Consider the following 18,515-nt stretch of genomic DNA (forward strand, 5'->3'; position numbering starts at 1 on the left):
TGACTAGAAGGAATTTTAATCAGCATTTTTCATTTGTCTAATGTTTATTTTCAAGTAATTGCAAGAAAATTATATTTAAAACAAAACACAGCCATAGTGAATGACAAAAGGCTTGGATTCAAAGTCTATCTCTTCAGTATTTAGTAGCTGTTTTAACTTCTGTGGCGATCTTTGAGAGTGCCTGATAACCGTCAGGGCACCCACAGGGTCAAAACTGTTTTCATAATAATACTAATGTTGTGGTGCTACTTGCTGTTCTGTGTTCTTTCTTATGTGTACATTGTTAGGGGCTAAATGGATGACACCTTAACAGGTGAAATTAAGAAGCAAAGAAGAAGCTGGGTGTTAGTGGCTCATGCCTGTAATCCTAGCTCCGCAGGAAACTCCAATCTAAGGATCACAGTACAAAAGCAGCCTGGGCAAGAAAGTATGAGACTCTTATCACCTACAAACTACCCAAAAAACTTTACCAAAAAAAAGCTCACAGACAGAACCCAGACCCTTACTTCAAGTCCCTAGATGGCACCTAGAAGAAGAAGAAAAAAAGCAGCAGCAGCAGCAGAGGAGTAGTAGTTATATTAAGTCAGACAGATATTTTGATTTTCAAAAATGTAAAACGGAAATGGAGGTGTGGCTATAGCAAAAAAGGTGTGCCTGGAGCAAAAAAGTCAAGTGAAAGCACAAGGCTCTGAGTTCAAGTATTGTCACACATGCACAAACCAAAAAGCATGTAAAGCATTGACCCTATTCTAAGGTTTTTTTGTTTACTTTGTAAAATACAGCTATTTTTAATTAAAATTAATTTTTTATGTTAAATAGTAGTTTTGCTTTTAATTTTGTTTTGTTCCAGTACCGGGGCTTGATCTCAGGACTTAATCACTGTCCTTTGAACTTGCCCACTCAAGGTTGGCACCACTTGAGCCACAGCTCTACTTCTGGCTTTTTGGTGGTAATTGGAGAAAAGTGTCTCAAACTTGTCTGCCCCAGCAGCTCCAGACTTGGATTCTCAGATCTCAGCTTCTTGAGTAGATAGGATTATAAGCATGAGTCATGGGGTACCTTGTTTATTAAGTACCTTTAAATTTTTCTTAGCTTTAATCTTTAATAGGAAAATACTGAGACACATAGTTAACATAAACCAAAGCTCTTGGCACTCCATAATATTTTAAGAATAATTTTTAATTTTTAAAGGTTTTTTTTTATTAGTACACATTAGTTATACAAAGGGAGGTTTCATTGTGATATTTCCATTTGTGTGTACAATGTACCCTATCAACCTCATCCCCTCATTATCCCTCTAGATCATTTTTAAGGATATAAAAAGTTCAGAGAACAGAGTTTGAGAACTACTTATTCAACTACTCATTAAACTGTTAATCAGAGAGTATATATCTCTTCATCCTTTTTATGTAAATACTTGTCAGTATGCTGGATGCTTATTGGCATTTTGTAGTTTCCAGTTTCATTTCCCTGATAGCTCATGAGGTTAAATATCTATGGTTAATGATGAACAATGGTTCTTTCTTTTGAGGTACCTGTTTGTTATAGGTTAAGTCCTTTGTCATAATTTTTCTCTGTTTATGAGATGATAAACAAGGAAGGCAGATTCATGTTTTAAAGAAATGTTTTTGTTAGTGCATTGCACTAAAGCTTAGCAAACATAGCAACATTTTACTTCTACTTATCTGAAAGGTTACAATTTACAAACAGATGGCTCTTCTCATTTCTCTTTAGAATTGTATGCTCTCCTGTTCCCATGTTGCGGGACCTAACACAGAATACAGCAATAAGGTAAGTTTTCCAAAATCATAGCATTTGCTTAGGAAACAGCTCAGAACTTAAAAATAGTTTTTTGTTTTTTGCTTTTTAATCTTTGGTTTACAAGGAAATAGCAGCTGTTAATCCACCAATGCTTTGAGAGTCCCTGTGTTGTAGACCTCAGAGCAGAACCTCTTGACTTTAAATTATGTATATTGTTAAGGCTACTGACTTAACAAGCATGCTTATCTGTTTTCTGGTTTCCCTTGACAACCTTTAATTCTTCCTGGATTAGGAAAGTGGGAGGCAGAAAGTAGAGTTTGTAGTAGTTCACCATCCAGGAACAAACAGATCTCTATACCCTAGTGGCTTATACTGCTTTGCTGTATTATAACAAATTAATTATTTTTATAATTGTGTCACTGCAAAATTTAAAAACAGAGATGGGATTGAATGGAATTGTGAAAATTCAGCTACTTAGAATAAAAATCAATACACACACACTTCTATGTGTGATATAATTACTAGTCTTGATGCTAGGATTTGTTTTCCAATCTTTAGGCAAGTCTTAAAGCAAACACATATTAGGAATTCAAGAATTGGGTAAAAACCTGCTTTTTCTGAGTGTTCTTTTTCTTTTCCATCCATTTGTATGATTTTTCTTCCTCACAGAAAATGGTTTAGATTTTACTTCACTTCCTCATCTAAAATAAGCGTATTTATTATTTAAATATAAGCATATTGTTTTTTATAGTTAATGGATTTAGTAGTAACTGATTGCCATTTTAGAATGTCTCTTACTTAAAGAAAACTATTATGCATTGGGAAAATCTTAACTAGATTAGGTGATTTCATTTATCTTTACATGTAATTTTTTATTTAACTTTTACACATAATTTGTCATGGCACTTTATCTCTGTGCTCTGTTGTTAAGGGTAGAGTACAGACTTCAAAGCCATGTTGCTAAGCCCATCACAAACAATCTGGTTCTGACAAATTCAGTGTGGACAGTGTGTATTAACCTGTGGGGTCTTACATCGATGCTTGAGACCCATTAACCCCACCAGTTCTCTTTTTGGTTGTCACATTTTTGCTTATGCTTCTCAGTTCTTCTGGGTCTTATTGCCTACCCTTATAGAAATAGTTAATTCTGCTTAGCTTTGTGATTAGTATAGACAGACTTGCTCACAACAATGTTAGAGAATGAACAAGTTTTGGAAGTCTTTGTTTAGATGTTGCAGATGTTACTTCTGAGCCTGAAGCAGGCTTTAGTATTTGGTATTCACTGTGTTTATTAAGTTTAAAACAAACTCCAGGTTTCTGGGCATACTCAAATGTATGTTGAAAACTGATATTAAAAATATTTTTTTGTTGTTTTCCTAAAGAAAATAACAAAGATCAAAGTTAACTCTTACCTAATTTCATTGTTTTCTCTGGTAAATTTCATTGTTTTCTCTGAGGGATAACGTGGAAGCCAGAATTCACTTACTTTATGTAGTGTTTTGTGTGCTTATTTCAGGGCTTGATGTGTATCCAGAGTTTGTTTTATATACAAAAATCTGAAGCTGTAGCCTTCAGTGTCAGTTAATTCTGTTCTTCTTTTCCCTTTCTATTTAGATGCATCCAGTGTCCTCTTCTGTAGTTGGAAAATTATTTCCTTAAGTTGAATTTAGTTTGGTTATTCACATCATGTTTTATCCTATTTGGAATGTTGAGAAAATGTAAAAAGTATCTTACATTTATAAAAGGAACAGGAGAGAAATGGGGAGAGAGGACCTTTTTATTTTCTTTCAATTTTTATTTCAGTTAAGCATTCAACATATTAGTAGCTTCTCTTTGAATAAATCTGAGCTGCCTCCCTTAATTTTTCTCACTCCAGTTTTTCTTTGCTATTTTAATTGGTTTAAGCATAGAATTTTTTGCTTATAATTTTTTGTTAACTTTAAATACATAAGCTTTTCTACATATAATTTTTAGGTTCCAGAAAAGTTATCTTCTTAGCATAACTACACATTAGAATCTTGCATTATTCAGATACACTTTTGCATTTTCAAGGCCTGTTATAATTTGACACATCTATAGTTCTGTACCTGAATCTCCCATTCCTTAAGATTACCTCTTCACCATGTTGCTGGTCTCTTCAATATCCCTTTGACCCCTGTCTTTCTACCATTCCTTAGAGTGCTGCTTCTTTTTTTGCTTGCCTGTAGTCTACCTTTCTTTGTTTTTTATTTCTTGTTTCATTTTATTTTCTTTCAAAGCAAAGGGTATATGTCAGCATGGTGACACACATTGTCATCCTAACACTCAGGAGAAAGGCAGGAAGATTCAAGGGCACCCTGGGCTGTATAGTGAAACCAGTTTGACAAAAACCAAAAATGTCATAAAATGTCAAATGCAACAAAAAAACAAGTAAAAGGAAACCCATAGAATATAATTTATATGTTTTATGTCTATTATTTTCAGCAGTATTACTGTTCGATGTTTAATATTTCTCTCACAGAACTTAGTAGAGCACAATATATAAATGCTTAATATTTATAATTTTGTATCCAGTACTTGACACATTCTTCTAAGAACTCTATACTTCCCTTTAAAGCAATGTTTCTCAAACATCTCTGTTCCCCTTTGGGTAAATCAGGCAAAGAACAGAACATTTTATCTCTTCCAGAGGAATTTTCTTTTAATGTGGATCTGTGTCAAGATGAATTTTTTTAATTCATTTTTATTTATTGTTACCTTTCATTGTATAGGAAGTGTTTCAGTTCCACATATCAATTTATGAGTACAGTACATCTCAAGATTAGTTTTTAAATATAACCGCTGCAGTATTAGCAAGGCTCGTGGTTGGCAGGCAATTAAGCAAAAATCTAAGGCTTGAAAGTGTGAAATGCAAGCTATCAGCCCTAGACTTAATAGTTAAGAAAACACGTTTTAGGGTTCAACTGCCTGTAGTACTGGGTAGGATACTGAACTAGTTACTGTCTTCTGATAGAATTTAACAATTTTATAAACTCCCTTAAGGGTTTTAAAATGTCAAGTATGGGAGTCATAAAAATTTCCCTCTAAGAATAGTTTGCATTGGTATGCTAATTTAGCATTAATTGCAGAACGTATTAGTGAAAGGTAGAATAAAAATGAGACTTGGTATTAGGCGTTTTCTCCTTTCTTTGTGAAGTGTGGTAATGCTCTACAAAATAACAATGTAAATGGGGCGCCAGTGGCTCATGCCTATAATCCTAGCTACTCAGGAGGCTGAGATCTAAAGGTCACTGTTCAAAGCCAGTCTGGGAGGAAAGTCTGTAAGACTCTTAGCTCCCAATTAACCACCAGAAAACCAGAAGTGGCGGCTGTGGTTCAAGTAGTAGAGTGCTTGCCTTGAGCTGAAGAGCTCAGGACAGCACCCAGGCCCAGAGTTCAGGCCCCACGACCGCCCAAAAAAAAAAAGTGTTTTCAATAATAGTACTTAAACTTGCATTGCTAAAAGTAATTCCTTTTTGGTAGTATTGAGATTTGAACTCCAGATCTACTTGCTAGACAAGAGTTCTGTCATTTGAGCTGTGCCTCCAGTCCTTTTTGCTGTAGTTTATATTTCAACTAAGGTCACATACACTTTGCCTCAGGGCAGGCCTTGAACTGTGATACCCCTACCCCTACCTCTGGGATTATGAGTGTGTGATACAGTGCTTGGTTCTTATAATAATTCATAAAGTGAATCAAACAAGAAAAAATATCTGCCTTCCTGCCTTCTTTTTCCTCTTTCTCTTATCCCTCTCTCTCTTCCTCCCCCTTTTCCTCACTTCTCTCCTTTCTTTCTTCCCTCCCTTCCTACTCTTAAGCTTGCTTACAACTTTTCTATTTATATTTTCCTTATAAACATAAACATGCACTTATAATTTTTAAAAATTATGTCCAGCTTAATGAATTCTTCCTCATTGACCAACACTTAGATTAAGTCAACCCATTGTCACCCTTAAAGTTCCCATATCTCCAGGCTTGGTTTTATACTTTGTTAGGGTAGAGATAAAGTAACATTTATTCTTTTAGACCTACTTTCAAGTCATGATCCCTGGGGTCTCTAGTGATGATATTCAGTGATCAGCTAGGTCTCTTTGATCAGGACTTGAATGATTCCTAAACTTTTGTGAATTCTATGGTACATACCTATAATAATCCCAGCACTCTGGAAGCTTGGGCTAAGGATTGTACATTAGAGGCCAGCCTGGGCCACATAGTTGAAACTATATCTAGGGAGAGAGAGGCAGGAAAAATAGTTGTTTTCCTTTACATCTTCACTAACTATTCTGTATGGGGTGATTTAGTAATCTGATTGTGGTTTTAATTTGTATTAATAATGATGTTAAGCATTTTGAAAATACTTATTGGCCATTAATATATCTTTTGAGAAATGTCTATTTAGATCATTTGCTCATTATTAATCACATTTTGTTGTTTCCTTGCATACTCTTGATATTATCCCCTTGTGTGATTAGCAATTGGAAAATATTGTCTGTTCTGTAGTTTGTTTCGTTTGTATTTTCTTTGATGTTGCAAAGACTTCCTCACTGATACAATTTCATGTGTCCTGTTTTGTTTTTGTTGTCCATTCATTTAGGATCTTTACAGTGAATTGAGAAGTGTTTCCCCTATGTTTTTTTTCTAGTAGTTTCATAGTTTCATCTAGGATCTTAGCCCATTTTGAGTTGGTTTTTTTAAATAGTGAGATATAGGGATGTAGTTGTTGATGGTGGGTTTTGTTGTTTTTTTGTTTTGTTTTGTTTTGTTTTTTAATGATATCCAGCTTTCCCAATACCATTTGCTGAACACTTGAAAATTTTTTCAAAAATCAGTTGGCTATAAACGTGTGTTAATTTCTAGATTTCTAAAAGTCCTGTTGATTACTGTATCTTAAATCCATTATTAAACTGCTTTGATCAATATAGATCTGTAGTGTGTTTTGAAGTAGGTATTGTGATGCTTCCCGCTTTGTTATCTGATTTTCTAAGAATTGCTTTAGCTATGTTGGGTCTTTTATGGTTCCATATTTGTTGTTTTTCTCAATTCTGTGAAGAATACCATTGCATTTAATCATGCAGATTGCCTATGAAAATATGGAAATTTTAACAGTGTTCTACTTCATGAACATGAATGTCCTTCCATTTTCCATTTTTGTATGATTTCTATTATTTTTCATAAGTTTTTAAAATGGTTTTTATTTTAGAGATATTTCATTTCCTTGTTTTAATTCTTTAATTTATTTCTAGAGATTTTATTATTTTTAAATTTTGGGCGAGTGCCAGTGGTTCATGCTTATAATCCTAATATTCAAGAGATTGGGAAGAGAAGATTACAGTTCTAGGATAGCCAAGGCAGAAAAGTTTCTGAGACCCCCCCTCTTTCTCTCTTTTTCTCTTTCTCTTTCTCTTTCTCTCTCTCTCTCTCTCTCTCTCTCTCACACACACACACACACACACACACACACAGAGGCAGCAAAAACCATTAGATATCAAGATTATATATATATATATATATATATATATATATATATATATATATCAAAATTAAATAGTAGAGAAAGTAATACTAGCCTAGCAAGCTCGGTGCCCTGAGTTCAAATCCAAAACTACCAAAAAAATATATATTTCGTGTATTATGAACAGGACTGATTTTTAGATTTACTTTTCAGCCATTTCACAATGGTAATAAAAATACTATTTTCTTAAACATTGACTTTTGTATTTGCAACTACTTTTATTAGTCCCAACTTTCTCTTATCTGCTGTGCCACTGGGACTCTTCAAAAAGTTTCTGCCTGTGCCTATAAGTTCTAATATTTCTCTTCTCTTTTGCAGTAGTTGCAAAGTTTTAGGTCTAATGTTGAGGTCTTTGATCCACTGTGAGTTGATATTGGTACATGATGATAAGCATCGACTCCTCACTGTTTTTCTGTCTTCCTAATTTTTATGACCAAGTCTAAGAGTATTAATAGGATCAGTAAAAATGGACATCTTTTGGGTTTTTGGACATCTTTAAAGTTTTTTTTCCTATTTAGCATATTTAATGTGGTTTTTCATGTATAATATTTATTTTGTTGAGGTATTTTCCTTCCATGCCTAATTCATTGAGGTATTTTAATAGGAAAGGATTCTGAATACTTTTTTGCATCTGTTGAGACAATCATATGGTTTTAATCTCCTAATGTAATGTATTGTAATTACTCTTTGTGAGTATTCAACCAGCCTTACAGCCTGAGGATAAATCCCACTTGGTCAAGTGTATGTTCTTTTCTTTTTGCTTACCAGTCCTACAGCCTGAACTCAGGGCCTGGGCACTGTTCCTGAGCTTTTTTATTTTTTGTTCAAGGCTAGCACTGTACTACTTGAGCCACAGCACCATTTCTGGCTTTTCCTGTATATGTGGTACCGAGGAATCAAACAGGGCTTCATGCATGCTAGGCAAGCACTCGGTAAGCCACCTTCCCAGCCCTGTATGATCTTTTTTATGGGCTGTTGAATTTGGTTTACTAGTATTTTGTTGATAATTTTTTGCATATATGTTGTATTAGTTACTTTCTGTGCCAAATTAGTTACTAGTTATTAGTTTTTTACTAGTTATTTGTTTTTATAAAGTAATACCTAAGAACTTAAGAGAGGAAAGATTTATTTTGCTTATGGTTTCAGAGAGTTCTAAACCCCTCTGGAAACTGTTTGTTTTTCCCCCAATACTGTAGCTTGGACTCAAAGCATCCAGCTCAGGGCTTCATGCTCTTGCTTGGCTTTCCCTCATGGCTAACACTCTTGCATTTAAGCCACAACTCCACTTCCAGCTTTTTTCTGGTTAACTAGAGATAATTGCCTCATACATTTGTCTGCCTAAGCTAGCTCAGAACTTTGTTTTTTTGTTTTTGTTTTTTTTTTTTGTTTTTTTTGGGGGGGTCCGGTCATGGGGCCTGAACTCTGGGCCTGGGCGCTGTCCCTCAGCTCTTCAGCTCAAGGCTAGCACTCTACCACTTGAGCCACAGCGCCACTTCCGGCTTTTTTCTTTTTGCTTATGTGGTGCTGAGGAATCGAACCCAGGGCCTCAGACATGCAAGGCAAGCGCTCTACCACTGAGCCACCTTCCCAGCCCTAGCTCAGAACTTTGATCTTCAGATCTCAGCTGCCTGGGTAGCTAGGATTATAGATATGAGCCAGTAGGCCTATAGTTTACTATAGTTTTGTAATTATAACAATATCTTTGTTCTTTTTTTTTCTGACATCTTATTACCAATCCTGTTCTACCTTAAACTATAGCCTTTTAGTTGTATTGTGTGGTTTGTTTGTTTGTTTGTTGGTCCCCTAGTAGAAGAGTTCCCTTCTTCCTCAACTTCTTTCCACACACTGACAAAGATGTGCACCCAGAAGGCCAGTACACACACATTCTTTGACTTGGCATCTCTTGTGTACCTATTTTCTACTTCCTTATACTCTTATCACACAGTATTGATTTCCATTACTATGGGGGGATGCGGAACTGTTTGTTGATCAAAGTGTGTTCACCAGTGCATATCCTGATAATAACTATGTGATAGGCACCCCACTGTTATTCATATACTTATATAATCTTTCAGCATTATGAATAAAGATGTTATGAACATATTTAAGCATAAATCTGATGCATAACTAGAAATGTTGCTGGGTCAGAAAGCAGATGTGTATATTTATCCTAGCAAACTTTAGGATAGATACATATGTATGTATCACTGTCTCCAACCCAGAAAGGAAGTTTGACTCAGTTTATACTCCAATTCTGAGTATACAGCTTTGAGAAGCAAGCATTTGTATAGTTTTCAAACAGTTCCTTATTTTTAAGAAGTACATAAGGCAAGCAAGGTGTGGGATTTCAGCTGGGAAGTTCTGTAGAGTTGGTGGTAGTGTTATTGTTTTCTCTTATAGGTTTCTTACCTACTTGTATATAGTTTTTACTTTTAGATTTTGTTGTTGTTAGCCTCTTTTACCTGTCTATGATCATAGTGAAATTTCTTAAGAATTGGAGCAGTACCTGCAAGGGATAAGTGAATCAAGAAAATGTGATACATATATTCAATGGAATTTTACTCTTCCATAAGAATAATACCATGTCATAAGAATAATACCAGGGAAATAGATGAATCTAGAAAAAACTCATGTTGAATGAAGTAAGCCAGCTTGAGAGAGACATGTTTTCTCTCATATGTGGAAGCTAGATCTAAAATACAACTGTGCATGATAGCATATATATGGCCTGATGCATTTATACAAACTAAAGGAAAGTATACTGAGGGGAGGAATCCGCAGGTGTAACTCCTCCGGACAACTAGTGTACTGTTTATCAAAATGAATATCAGGAAGTGGAAACATGTTTTTTTGGAGGGAAGGCACAGGAATAAAGGGAAGGAAGGATAATCAAATGTAGTCATTATATTCCGTTTACATTATGTGAAAATTAACTTGAAGGTAGGAATGGGAGGCGGTGAATGGGCAAAATAAAGCAGGGTACAACATTGACCAAGAAGCATTGTGCTTAAAATCTTATGTAATTGTAATCCCTTTATACAATTACTTAATAACAATGAAAAATGGAGGGATGGAGCAGTGCCCATTATTTGATCATTCACAGCCAGAATATAGTTTTTCATACAGAGAAAGTTAGCTGAATACCATGTATAGGAATACTGTGTATTCAGGGCTGGGAAGGTGGCTCAGTGGTAGAACGCTTGCCTTGCATGTCTGAGGCCCTGGGTTCGATTCCTCAGCACCACATAAACAAACAAAAAAAAAGGAATACTGTGTATTCAGAATCAGTGAGGAAGCTAGTCATTTGGCAAAAATCATTGGCTAAAATCAGATTTAGATGCTTTTGAATTTGTTATTTCTGTTAAAATAGAAAAAATTCTCCAGTTTCCTTGATAATTAATTAAAGCCACGCTAATCGTGAAAGTTTATTGTTCTCTTGCAGTATTAATTTTAAAGACCCACAATTTGCTGAAGATTACATTTTTAAGGCTGTTATGCTTCCAGGAGCAAGGTAATATCACTAAACTACCTACATTTATTTTATGTGGATAGTGTTCATCCCTATAACTAAATATTATATTTTAAAATGCTCAGAAAGCCAGCAGCAGTACTGAAACCTGGTGACTGGGAAAAATCTAGCAATGGACGGCAGTGGAAGCCACAACTTGGCTTTAATCGGGACCGGCGACCTGTACACCTGGATCAAGCAGCCTTTAGGACTTTGGGGTGAGTTATTGATTCTTTTTTTTTTTTTTTTGTCGGCCTTGGGGCTTGAACTCTGGGCCTGGGCGCTGTCCCTCAGCTCTTCAGCTCAAGGCGAGCGCTCTACCACTTGAGCTACTGCGCCACTTCCGGTTTTCTGATGGTTTATTGGAGATAGGAGTCTCACAGTCTCTCCTGCCCGGGCTGGCTTTGAACCGCGATCCTCAGATCTCAGCCTTCTGAGTAGCTAGGATTACAGGCGTGAGCCACCAGCGCCTGGCTGAGTTATTGATTCTTATGTCTTTTATATTTTGCTTTTTTGAACTAGTATATTAGTACAGTCACCAGTTCAACATTTTACCCCCTGCTTGAATGGTGATAACCATCTCATTGTTGCTCGAATTCGCATTTCTTTGCCTGTGGAGATAATATGTTTACTGATTTATATTTCCTCATTTGCAAGTTCTGATTTTTTTTTTTTTTTTTGTGAAGGGGGCGGTGGTCATGGGGCTTGAACTCTGGGCTTGGGTGCTGTCCCTGTGCTCTTCAGCTCAAGGCGAGCGCTCTACCACTTGAGCCACAGCACCACTTCTGGTTTTCTAGTGTTTATTGGAGCTAAGAGTGTCACAGACTTTCCTCCCTGGGCTGGCTTTGAACTATGTTCCTCAGATCTCAGCCTCCTTAGTAGCTAGGATTACAGGTGTGAGCCACCGGCATCCACCTTCTGATTTTTATCTTTTGGATTTGTAGCTCCTGAACTGTTTTTTTCCTGATTGTAGAGATTATGTATAGAGAGAAGTATTTCCAAAACTGATTTGGACAGAAAGTTACGATCAGCATATAATTTATATAGAGAATAGTAAGGGATGGTTTGTCTACCACTTAATATATTTGCATTCTGAACTGCTTTATGCTGCAATTTCCTTGTGTATAAGGTAGAGAAAATACTTTTTATCCACATCATAGAGCTGTAAGAACTAAGTGTCATAATGTCTTCCAGCACTGAGACTAGTTCCTAGAAAGTCTTCATTCTTAAGAATAAAAAGAGGAAGTGGAGATGTTTGCCCAAGTGGTAATATACCAGCTTTAAATGGAAAAAGCTAAGTGAGAGTGCAAGGCCCTAAGTTCAAGACTCAGTACTGGCACAAAAAAATTAAAATATACTAAATATACTTTTTTGTGTTACTCTAGCTACTTTGGGAAGCCACATTGAAGTGTCTCTAAATAATAAAAGTTCTGTGTTCTGAGGATACTCAATTTTTATCCAGATTTTTATTTCTTGGAATTTATCCTGAGAAGGCAATTTTAAAAAAGCAGTTATATGCCTAAATATTTCTACTATATTGAAATATATAATTCTGATGTAAGAAGAGAAAAAGTTTACTAAAATATGAGTCATCAACATAGTTTAAGTACATCTACATATAATATCTACAAAGAGAAAGGGCATAGAGCACTGTTTGACATAGTAAATTGAAAACTGAGTAGTAGAGTAGTAATGTATAATAGTGATAGGACAGGTGGAGTTCTTGAGAAAACTGAAAAATTACCCGTTCAACAATTAGATATTTCAAGGATTTTTAGTTAAGAATCCTGGTGTGACAAGTAGAGACTTGCTAATCACCATTACCATTGCATGCACTTTGGGTATTTCTATTAGTCAGATGTAATAGTAAAGAAGTGGCTACTAACATTTGTTTTATTTATGTCAGCTTGATATGCTAAATATATTTCTATAGATGTGTTATATTTCTCTATATTTTTTTCTTATATGGGGGGTTCTTTTACAGCCATGTCATGCCAAGAGGCTCAGGGACTGGCATGTACAGCAATGCTGCACCACCACCTGGGACTTACCAGGGAAACTTATATAGGCCACTCTTGAGAGGACAAACCCAGATCCCAAAACTTATGTCAAGTAAGTTTTTACTTATTTTGTATTTTAACAGTTAAATATCACAGTACAAAGTAGTTTCTAATCCTCATTGCTAAAAAGATTTAACAGTGGGCTTTAAAAATATGTAAGCTATAAGAATTATGAAAGAATAATATATGCAAAATCAAATAATTTTTATCTTGTATTTATATAGTTAATTGAGGTCAACTAGCTTTTTTTTTTCTTTTTTTTTATTGTGAAAATTACCGTACAAAGGGGTTACAATTACGTAGGCAAAGGTAATGAGTACATTTCTTATCAAGCATTGTTGCTACCTCCTTTGTTTCCCCTTACCATCACAACTAGCTATTTTACTTTTACTGACTAACCTATTTCCAAGTTAACATATGCAGAAAGAGGTATATGGAGTTCATTGACATTTGAACAGTTAAATCAGGTACAGAAGATAATTGCTGCCACTTGAATATTTACAGACAATACCTCTTTAAACCAGAAAAAAGTCAGTTCTGTGGCTTGAACTCAAGGCCTCTAGCTCTAGCTCATTGTTTGCTCATGATTGACACTCTTCACCACTTGACCAATGCCTCTAGCCTTTTTTTTTTCTGGTTCTTTTGGAGATTGGAGTCTAGCAAACTATTCTACTCTACCTGGGCTGACCTTAAACTGTGATCTTCCAGATCTCAGCCTTCTGAGTAGCAAGGATTACAGGCAAGAGCCACAGGTGCCCCACTATTGGAAAATATTTATCTTCTGTATCTGCCACTGTTTTAATGCTAATTAAGGTACAAATCATTTTTAAAAAACAGGCAGGTTTTTTGGATTTTGGAATCTAAGAAAAAATTAATTCTTGAGGTCTTGTTTTCTCAGGGCCCTCTTTTTGATGTATGCTCTCTCTGTTGACTGCTATATTGTATGGTTTAATGACATTGATTGTAACATTATGAGATAATATAATAAAAACTGTGAGCTTCAACAGTTTTATTCTATTTAATAAAGCACAGAAAGGGTACAAAGTATCCCCCGTGGGGATACTCATGATACAGTGGCTGAATAGCTGCTTTTCCTCTAAGATTTAGCAGATAACATTTCTGAATTTTTCCATATATCGATTTCATGTTATACTACATACAACAGAAGAGTATAATCACTTTGAAATAGCTATCTGTGTTCTGAAATTTTACCAATAAGTACTGATACCTATCCACCTTAACTTTTAAATTAATTTTTATTATCATCAGTTCGACAAGGGGAGGTTCATTTTGACATATCCATGTATACATAAATAGTATATCTTGCTCTGACTTACCTAATCCAATCTCAACAAGTTTCATTGTTTTATTTTCAGACATGTACATAAAGTATTTTTACTATTTGCTTCCTTCACCCTCTCCATTCCCCCTCATCCCTCCCACTAGTACACATACTTCAGACAGGACCAGCTTTACATTTCTGTCATTCGTTTTTTATAAAAGTACATGTTAATTATTCAAAGGAGCTTAACCATGGTATTTCACACATGTACATACTACACTTCAATCAGATTATATATATGTATTATAATCATATATAAATAATGTGATTTTTCTCTGTATTTGTGTATATGTTGTATATATAAGAGAAAATATGTGACCTTAGTCCTCAACCTGGCGGCATATTTTGCTTAATATGAGGGTCTTCAGATCCATGCATTTCCCTGCAAACAATGCAGTTTCATTTTTCATTATAGCTGATTAATATCCCATTGTATGTGTATATCACATTTTCTTGACTCATCCAACTGTTAAAAGAGTATCTCGGTTGTTTCTTAGCTTTGCTATTGTGAACAGTGCTACAATAAATGGGTGTGCAAGTACCACTAGATAAGTGCTTAAGAGTGCTATTGCTGGATTATATAGGGTAGTTCTTTCCAAGTTTTTTTTTTTTTTTTTTGAGGAACCACCATACTGATTTTTTTTTATTTTGTTGTTGTTTTTTTTGTTTACCCTTCACATCCCTTCCCAGCCTCTCCCCACCATCCCCCCACCCAATCCTCCCCCCCCCCACCACTAAAGTTGTAAAGTTCATTTTCGACATGACAACTTGTACTTCTCATTGCTGCAACAGGTCCATCTGTATCCTTATTTAAATGACTTATTTTTCCCCTTCCCCTCCACAAATTATACCGACATCATATACAGTGAAAGCAGGGTTTATACTGTGGGGGAGGGACATACAAAGCAACAAAGAATTAATCTTATAAATGCGTTAGAAACAAATGCATGAAAGAAAAAAAACATTTAAATACATACCTTAGGGTTCATTTTCCTAACATCACCTTATCTGACCTTTTCTGCTTGACTCATACATATACTAGATATTGCAAATAAGGGAAATCACGGGACCTATGTTTCTTTGGGCTTGACTTACTTACTTAATATAATTTTTTCCAAGTCTTTCCATTTCCTAACAAATGGGGCAATGTCATTCTTTCTGATGGAGGCATAGAATTCCATTGTGTACATATACCACATTTTCTTGATCCGTTCATCTACTGAGGGGCATCTGGGTTGGTTCCATATCTTAGCTATGGTAAATAATGCTGCAGTAATAGTAGTGCTGGTAGCTTTAGTGTGGTCTTATTTGTGAACATTTGGGTAAATGCCCAAAAGTGGGATTGCTGGGTCATAGGGGAGCTTGATGTGGAGTCTTTTGAGGAACCTCCATACTACTTTCCAAAGTGGTTGAACAAGTTTACACTCCCACCAACAATGAAGTAAGGTTCCTTCTGTCCACATCCCCTCCAGCATCTGTTGTTATTAGAGTTCTTGATTTTTGCCATGCTAACTGGGATGAGGTGGTATCTCAATGTTGTTTTGATTTGCATTTTTTTTATGGCTAGGGAGGTTGAACATTTCTTCATGTGTCTATTGGCCATCCTTCTTTGCCCACTTATTTATTGGGCAGTTGTTTCTTTGAGGATTTGTTGTTGGGGGATTTAATTTCTTGAGTTCAAAGTATATTTTAGATATGAGACCCTTGTCTGTTGTATGGCTAGTGAAGATTTTCTCCCAATCCGTAGGCTTTCTATTGATCTTGCTAGCTATGTCCTTTGCCATGCAGAAGCTCTGCAACTTCATGCAATCCTATTTGTCCAACCTTTCTTTGATTTGTTGTGTTTCCGGGTCTCTATTAAGAAAATTTCGGCCTGCTCCGAGGAGACCTAGGGTTTCTCCTATTCCATCCTGTAATGTTTTCAGTGTCTGCTTTGACTCCGAGGTCTTTGATCCATTTGGAGTTGATTCTGGTGCAGGGTGATATATAAGGATCTAGTCAACACCATACTGATTTCTATAGCAGATCTAGTTTACATTTCTGCTACAAGTGTCTGAGAGTTTCTTTTTCCCCACAACTTCTCCAGCATTTGTTGTTGTTTGTGTTCTTGATGATCATCATTCTGACTGAAGTGAGATGAAATCTTACTGTTGCTTTGATTTGCATTTCCTTTGTGGCCAGGAATGTTGAGTATGTCTTCATGTATTTATTGGCCATTTATTTGTACTTCTTTTGAGAAGTGTCTGTTGAGTTCCTTTGTTCATGCAGGTTAGTTTGAAAGCCAACTGTTTGTTTATTGATACTTTTTATCAGTTCCCCTTTCATTATGGTTTTTTCCATTTACTTCTGTCTACAATGGTACTACTTCCAAATGGGAAAAGGAATTAAGATACAGTTTAGGTAATTCTCAAGATGAGTCTCAAGAGGTTATTGATTTCATTCAGCAACATGAAAAAAGAAATTTGAATAGCAAAGGTAAAAGCACATGCTCAATGCTATATCTCATAGGTATTAATAATTCACTTTGCAAATCTGTAATAAAAGTACTTGAGTGATCATTTCTAATCCTGATCACCTCCCAAAGGGCCCCTCTGACATAGTTTATAACATGAATATACATTGCCCATCTTTCTTTCTTTTTTTTTTTTTTCTGCTGGTCATGGAGCTTGAACTCAGGGCCTAGGCACTGTTCCTGAACTTTTTGGCTCAAGGCTAGTGCTCTACCATTTGAGTCACAGCTCCACTCCAGCTTTTTGGTGGTTAATTTGAGATGAAACCTTTTTTAAAAAAAATAGTGTTCTCAGTTACTATTTTCTGTAGTTGTTCCAAAGAATTGTCATTCAACAAAGCATTTTATGAGCACAATGTATCTTGGTCACCATTACCTTTTTGAACAGCCCTCTCTCCCAACCCTTTCTGAGATGAAACTCTGGACAGATTTTTCTGCCCCAGCTGGCTTTGAACTTAATTTCTCTACCTCTTGAGTAGCTAGGATTATAGACATGAGCCTCTGGCACCTTTTAAAAAAAATTTTTTTTTTGAATTTTATAATCTGGTCAGACATTGTTTTGGAAAAATTGAAATCTAATCAGTTTTAATGTCATAACTATTTTCTCCGTATAATGTAAAATTGCATTGCAGGGCATTTGATCAAACCGCCAACTCTTTATCAAGAGTCTGTTGATAGTGTTGCTTATTGTTAGTCTTTGATTTGTCTTTAATGTGCCAGTTCCTGGTTGATGAGCAATTGTCCCTGTACTGATGACTTGTTGGAGTCAAGTGCAACCCTGAGTACTCAGTATGAATAAAGCAATTCATTTCTGCAGGCAGAAAACCTGATATGTGACTTATCTTCATTATGGTCAGTAAACTTGTCAATTAGCTGCATTTCAAAGTGATTTTTGATTAGTGCAATCAGTAAACATGGGATCTTTCTGTGATTGCCATGCTGATTAGATAAATTGTCACTTGAGAATCTATTGGTGAAACCTTGGTTTATGTGGTCTTAGAACTCTAGAAAAGGGATAAGTTTTTAAAGACCAAAGGAAAAAATTAACAGTCATTTTATTTCGCTCACTTCTACTTTCTGAAGTGCAATTCACTGTCTCACAGTTTTTTTTTTCTCCCACTCAAATGGATCTTCTGTTAGAGCCATACAAATGAATGATAATAAGTTTGTTTTACCATCTACTTCATAACATATCATCCAGGAAGTATTTCTGCTTTATGAATACTTATAGGCTATATGTATTTCAGCGACATGTGCAGACATTTGTTTAAAGGTAGCCTTGAAGTTTTTCTTTACTGCTGATCATTTTCCTTTTTAGGATTTAAAGCAAGGACTTAATTGTGTGTGTGTGTGTGTGTGTGTGTGTGTGTGTGTGTGAAGATTTGATTAGGTTTTAACAAAATATATTTTTGCATACAATTAGTATGTCAACAGATTTATTTATTATGGAGATGAGTAATGATAAATGGAAGTTGGGAAGGGAAACTTCAACTGATAAGACTAGAATTTGTGGAATGAAACATGGTTCCTGTTTTCTAACACTTGTAGGTGGACTTAAACAGCACTCACCTTTGTCTCCTAAAACTTTTACGCTTAGTGAAATTTCCAGTTCATTTTTGTTTGGATATGTTACTCTGCTTATTTTTACACGTGTAATGTCTGAATCTAATGCATGTGTATTGATTTAAATATCCAGGGATCCAGTGTGGAAGCTTTTTTAAGTACCAATAGGTTCTGATGATAATTGTGAAATCTTCTGTGTTGTTACTCAGTCTGATTACTAGTAATTTGGTTAAGAGATTTAA

The 18,515-nt window shown here is 35.5% G+C and overlaps 1 protein-coding gene across 2 annotated transcripts in view; it reads left to right on the forward strand.

Moving 5' to 3' along the window:
• Window positions 1–18,515, forward strand: part of Xrn2 (5'-3' exoribonuclease 2) — a 73,815-nt gene that overhangs the window by 42,640 nt on the left and 12,660 nt on the right. For both annotated transcript variants that reach the window (XM_042666435.1, XM_042666436.1), the window contains 4 exons: window positions 1,735–1,791; window positions 10,734–10,802; window positions 10,886–11,017; window positions 12,784–12,911. In XM_042666435.1, coding sequence (XP_042522369.1) covers window positions 1,735–1,791; window positions 10,734–10,802; window positions 10,886–11,017; window positions 12,784–12,911 — 386 coding nt within the window. The remainder of the gene's footprint in view (window positions 1–1,734; window positions 1,792–10,733; window positions 10,803–10,885; window positions 11,018–12,783; window positions 12,912–18,515) is intronic.

This window comes from Dipodomys spectabilis, unplaced genomic scaffold (assembly GCF_019054845.1).
Source record: "Dipodomys spectabilis isolate Male_0828 unplaced genomic scaffold, ASM1905484v1 ptg000365l, whole genome shotgun sequence".
Classification (NCBI taxonomy): domain Eukaryota; kingdom Metazoa; phylum Chordata; class Mammalia; order Rodentia; family Heteromyidae; genus Dipodomys; species Dipodomys spectabilis.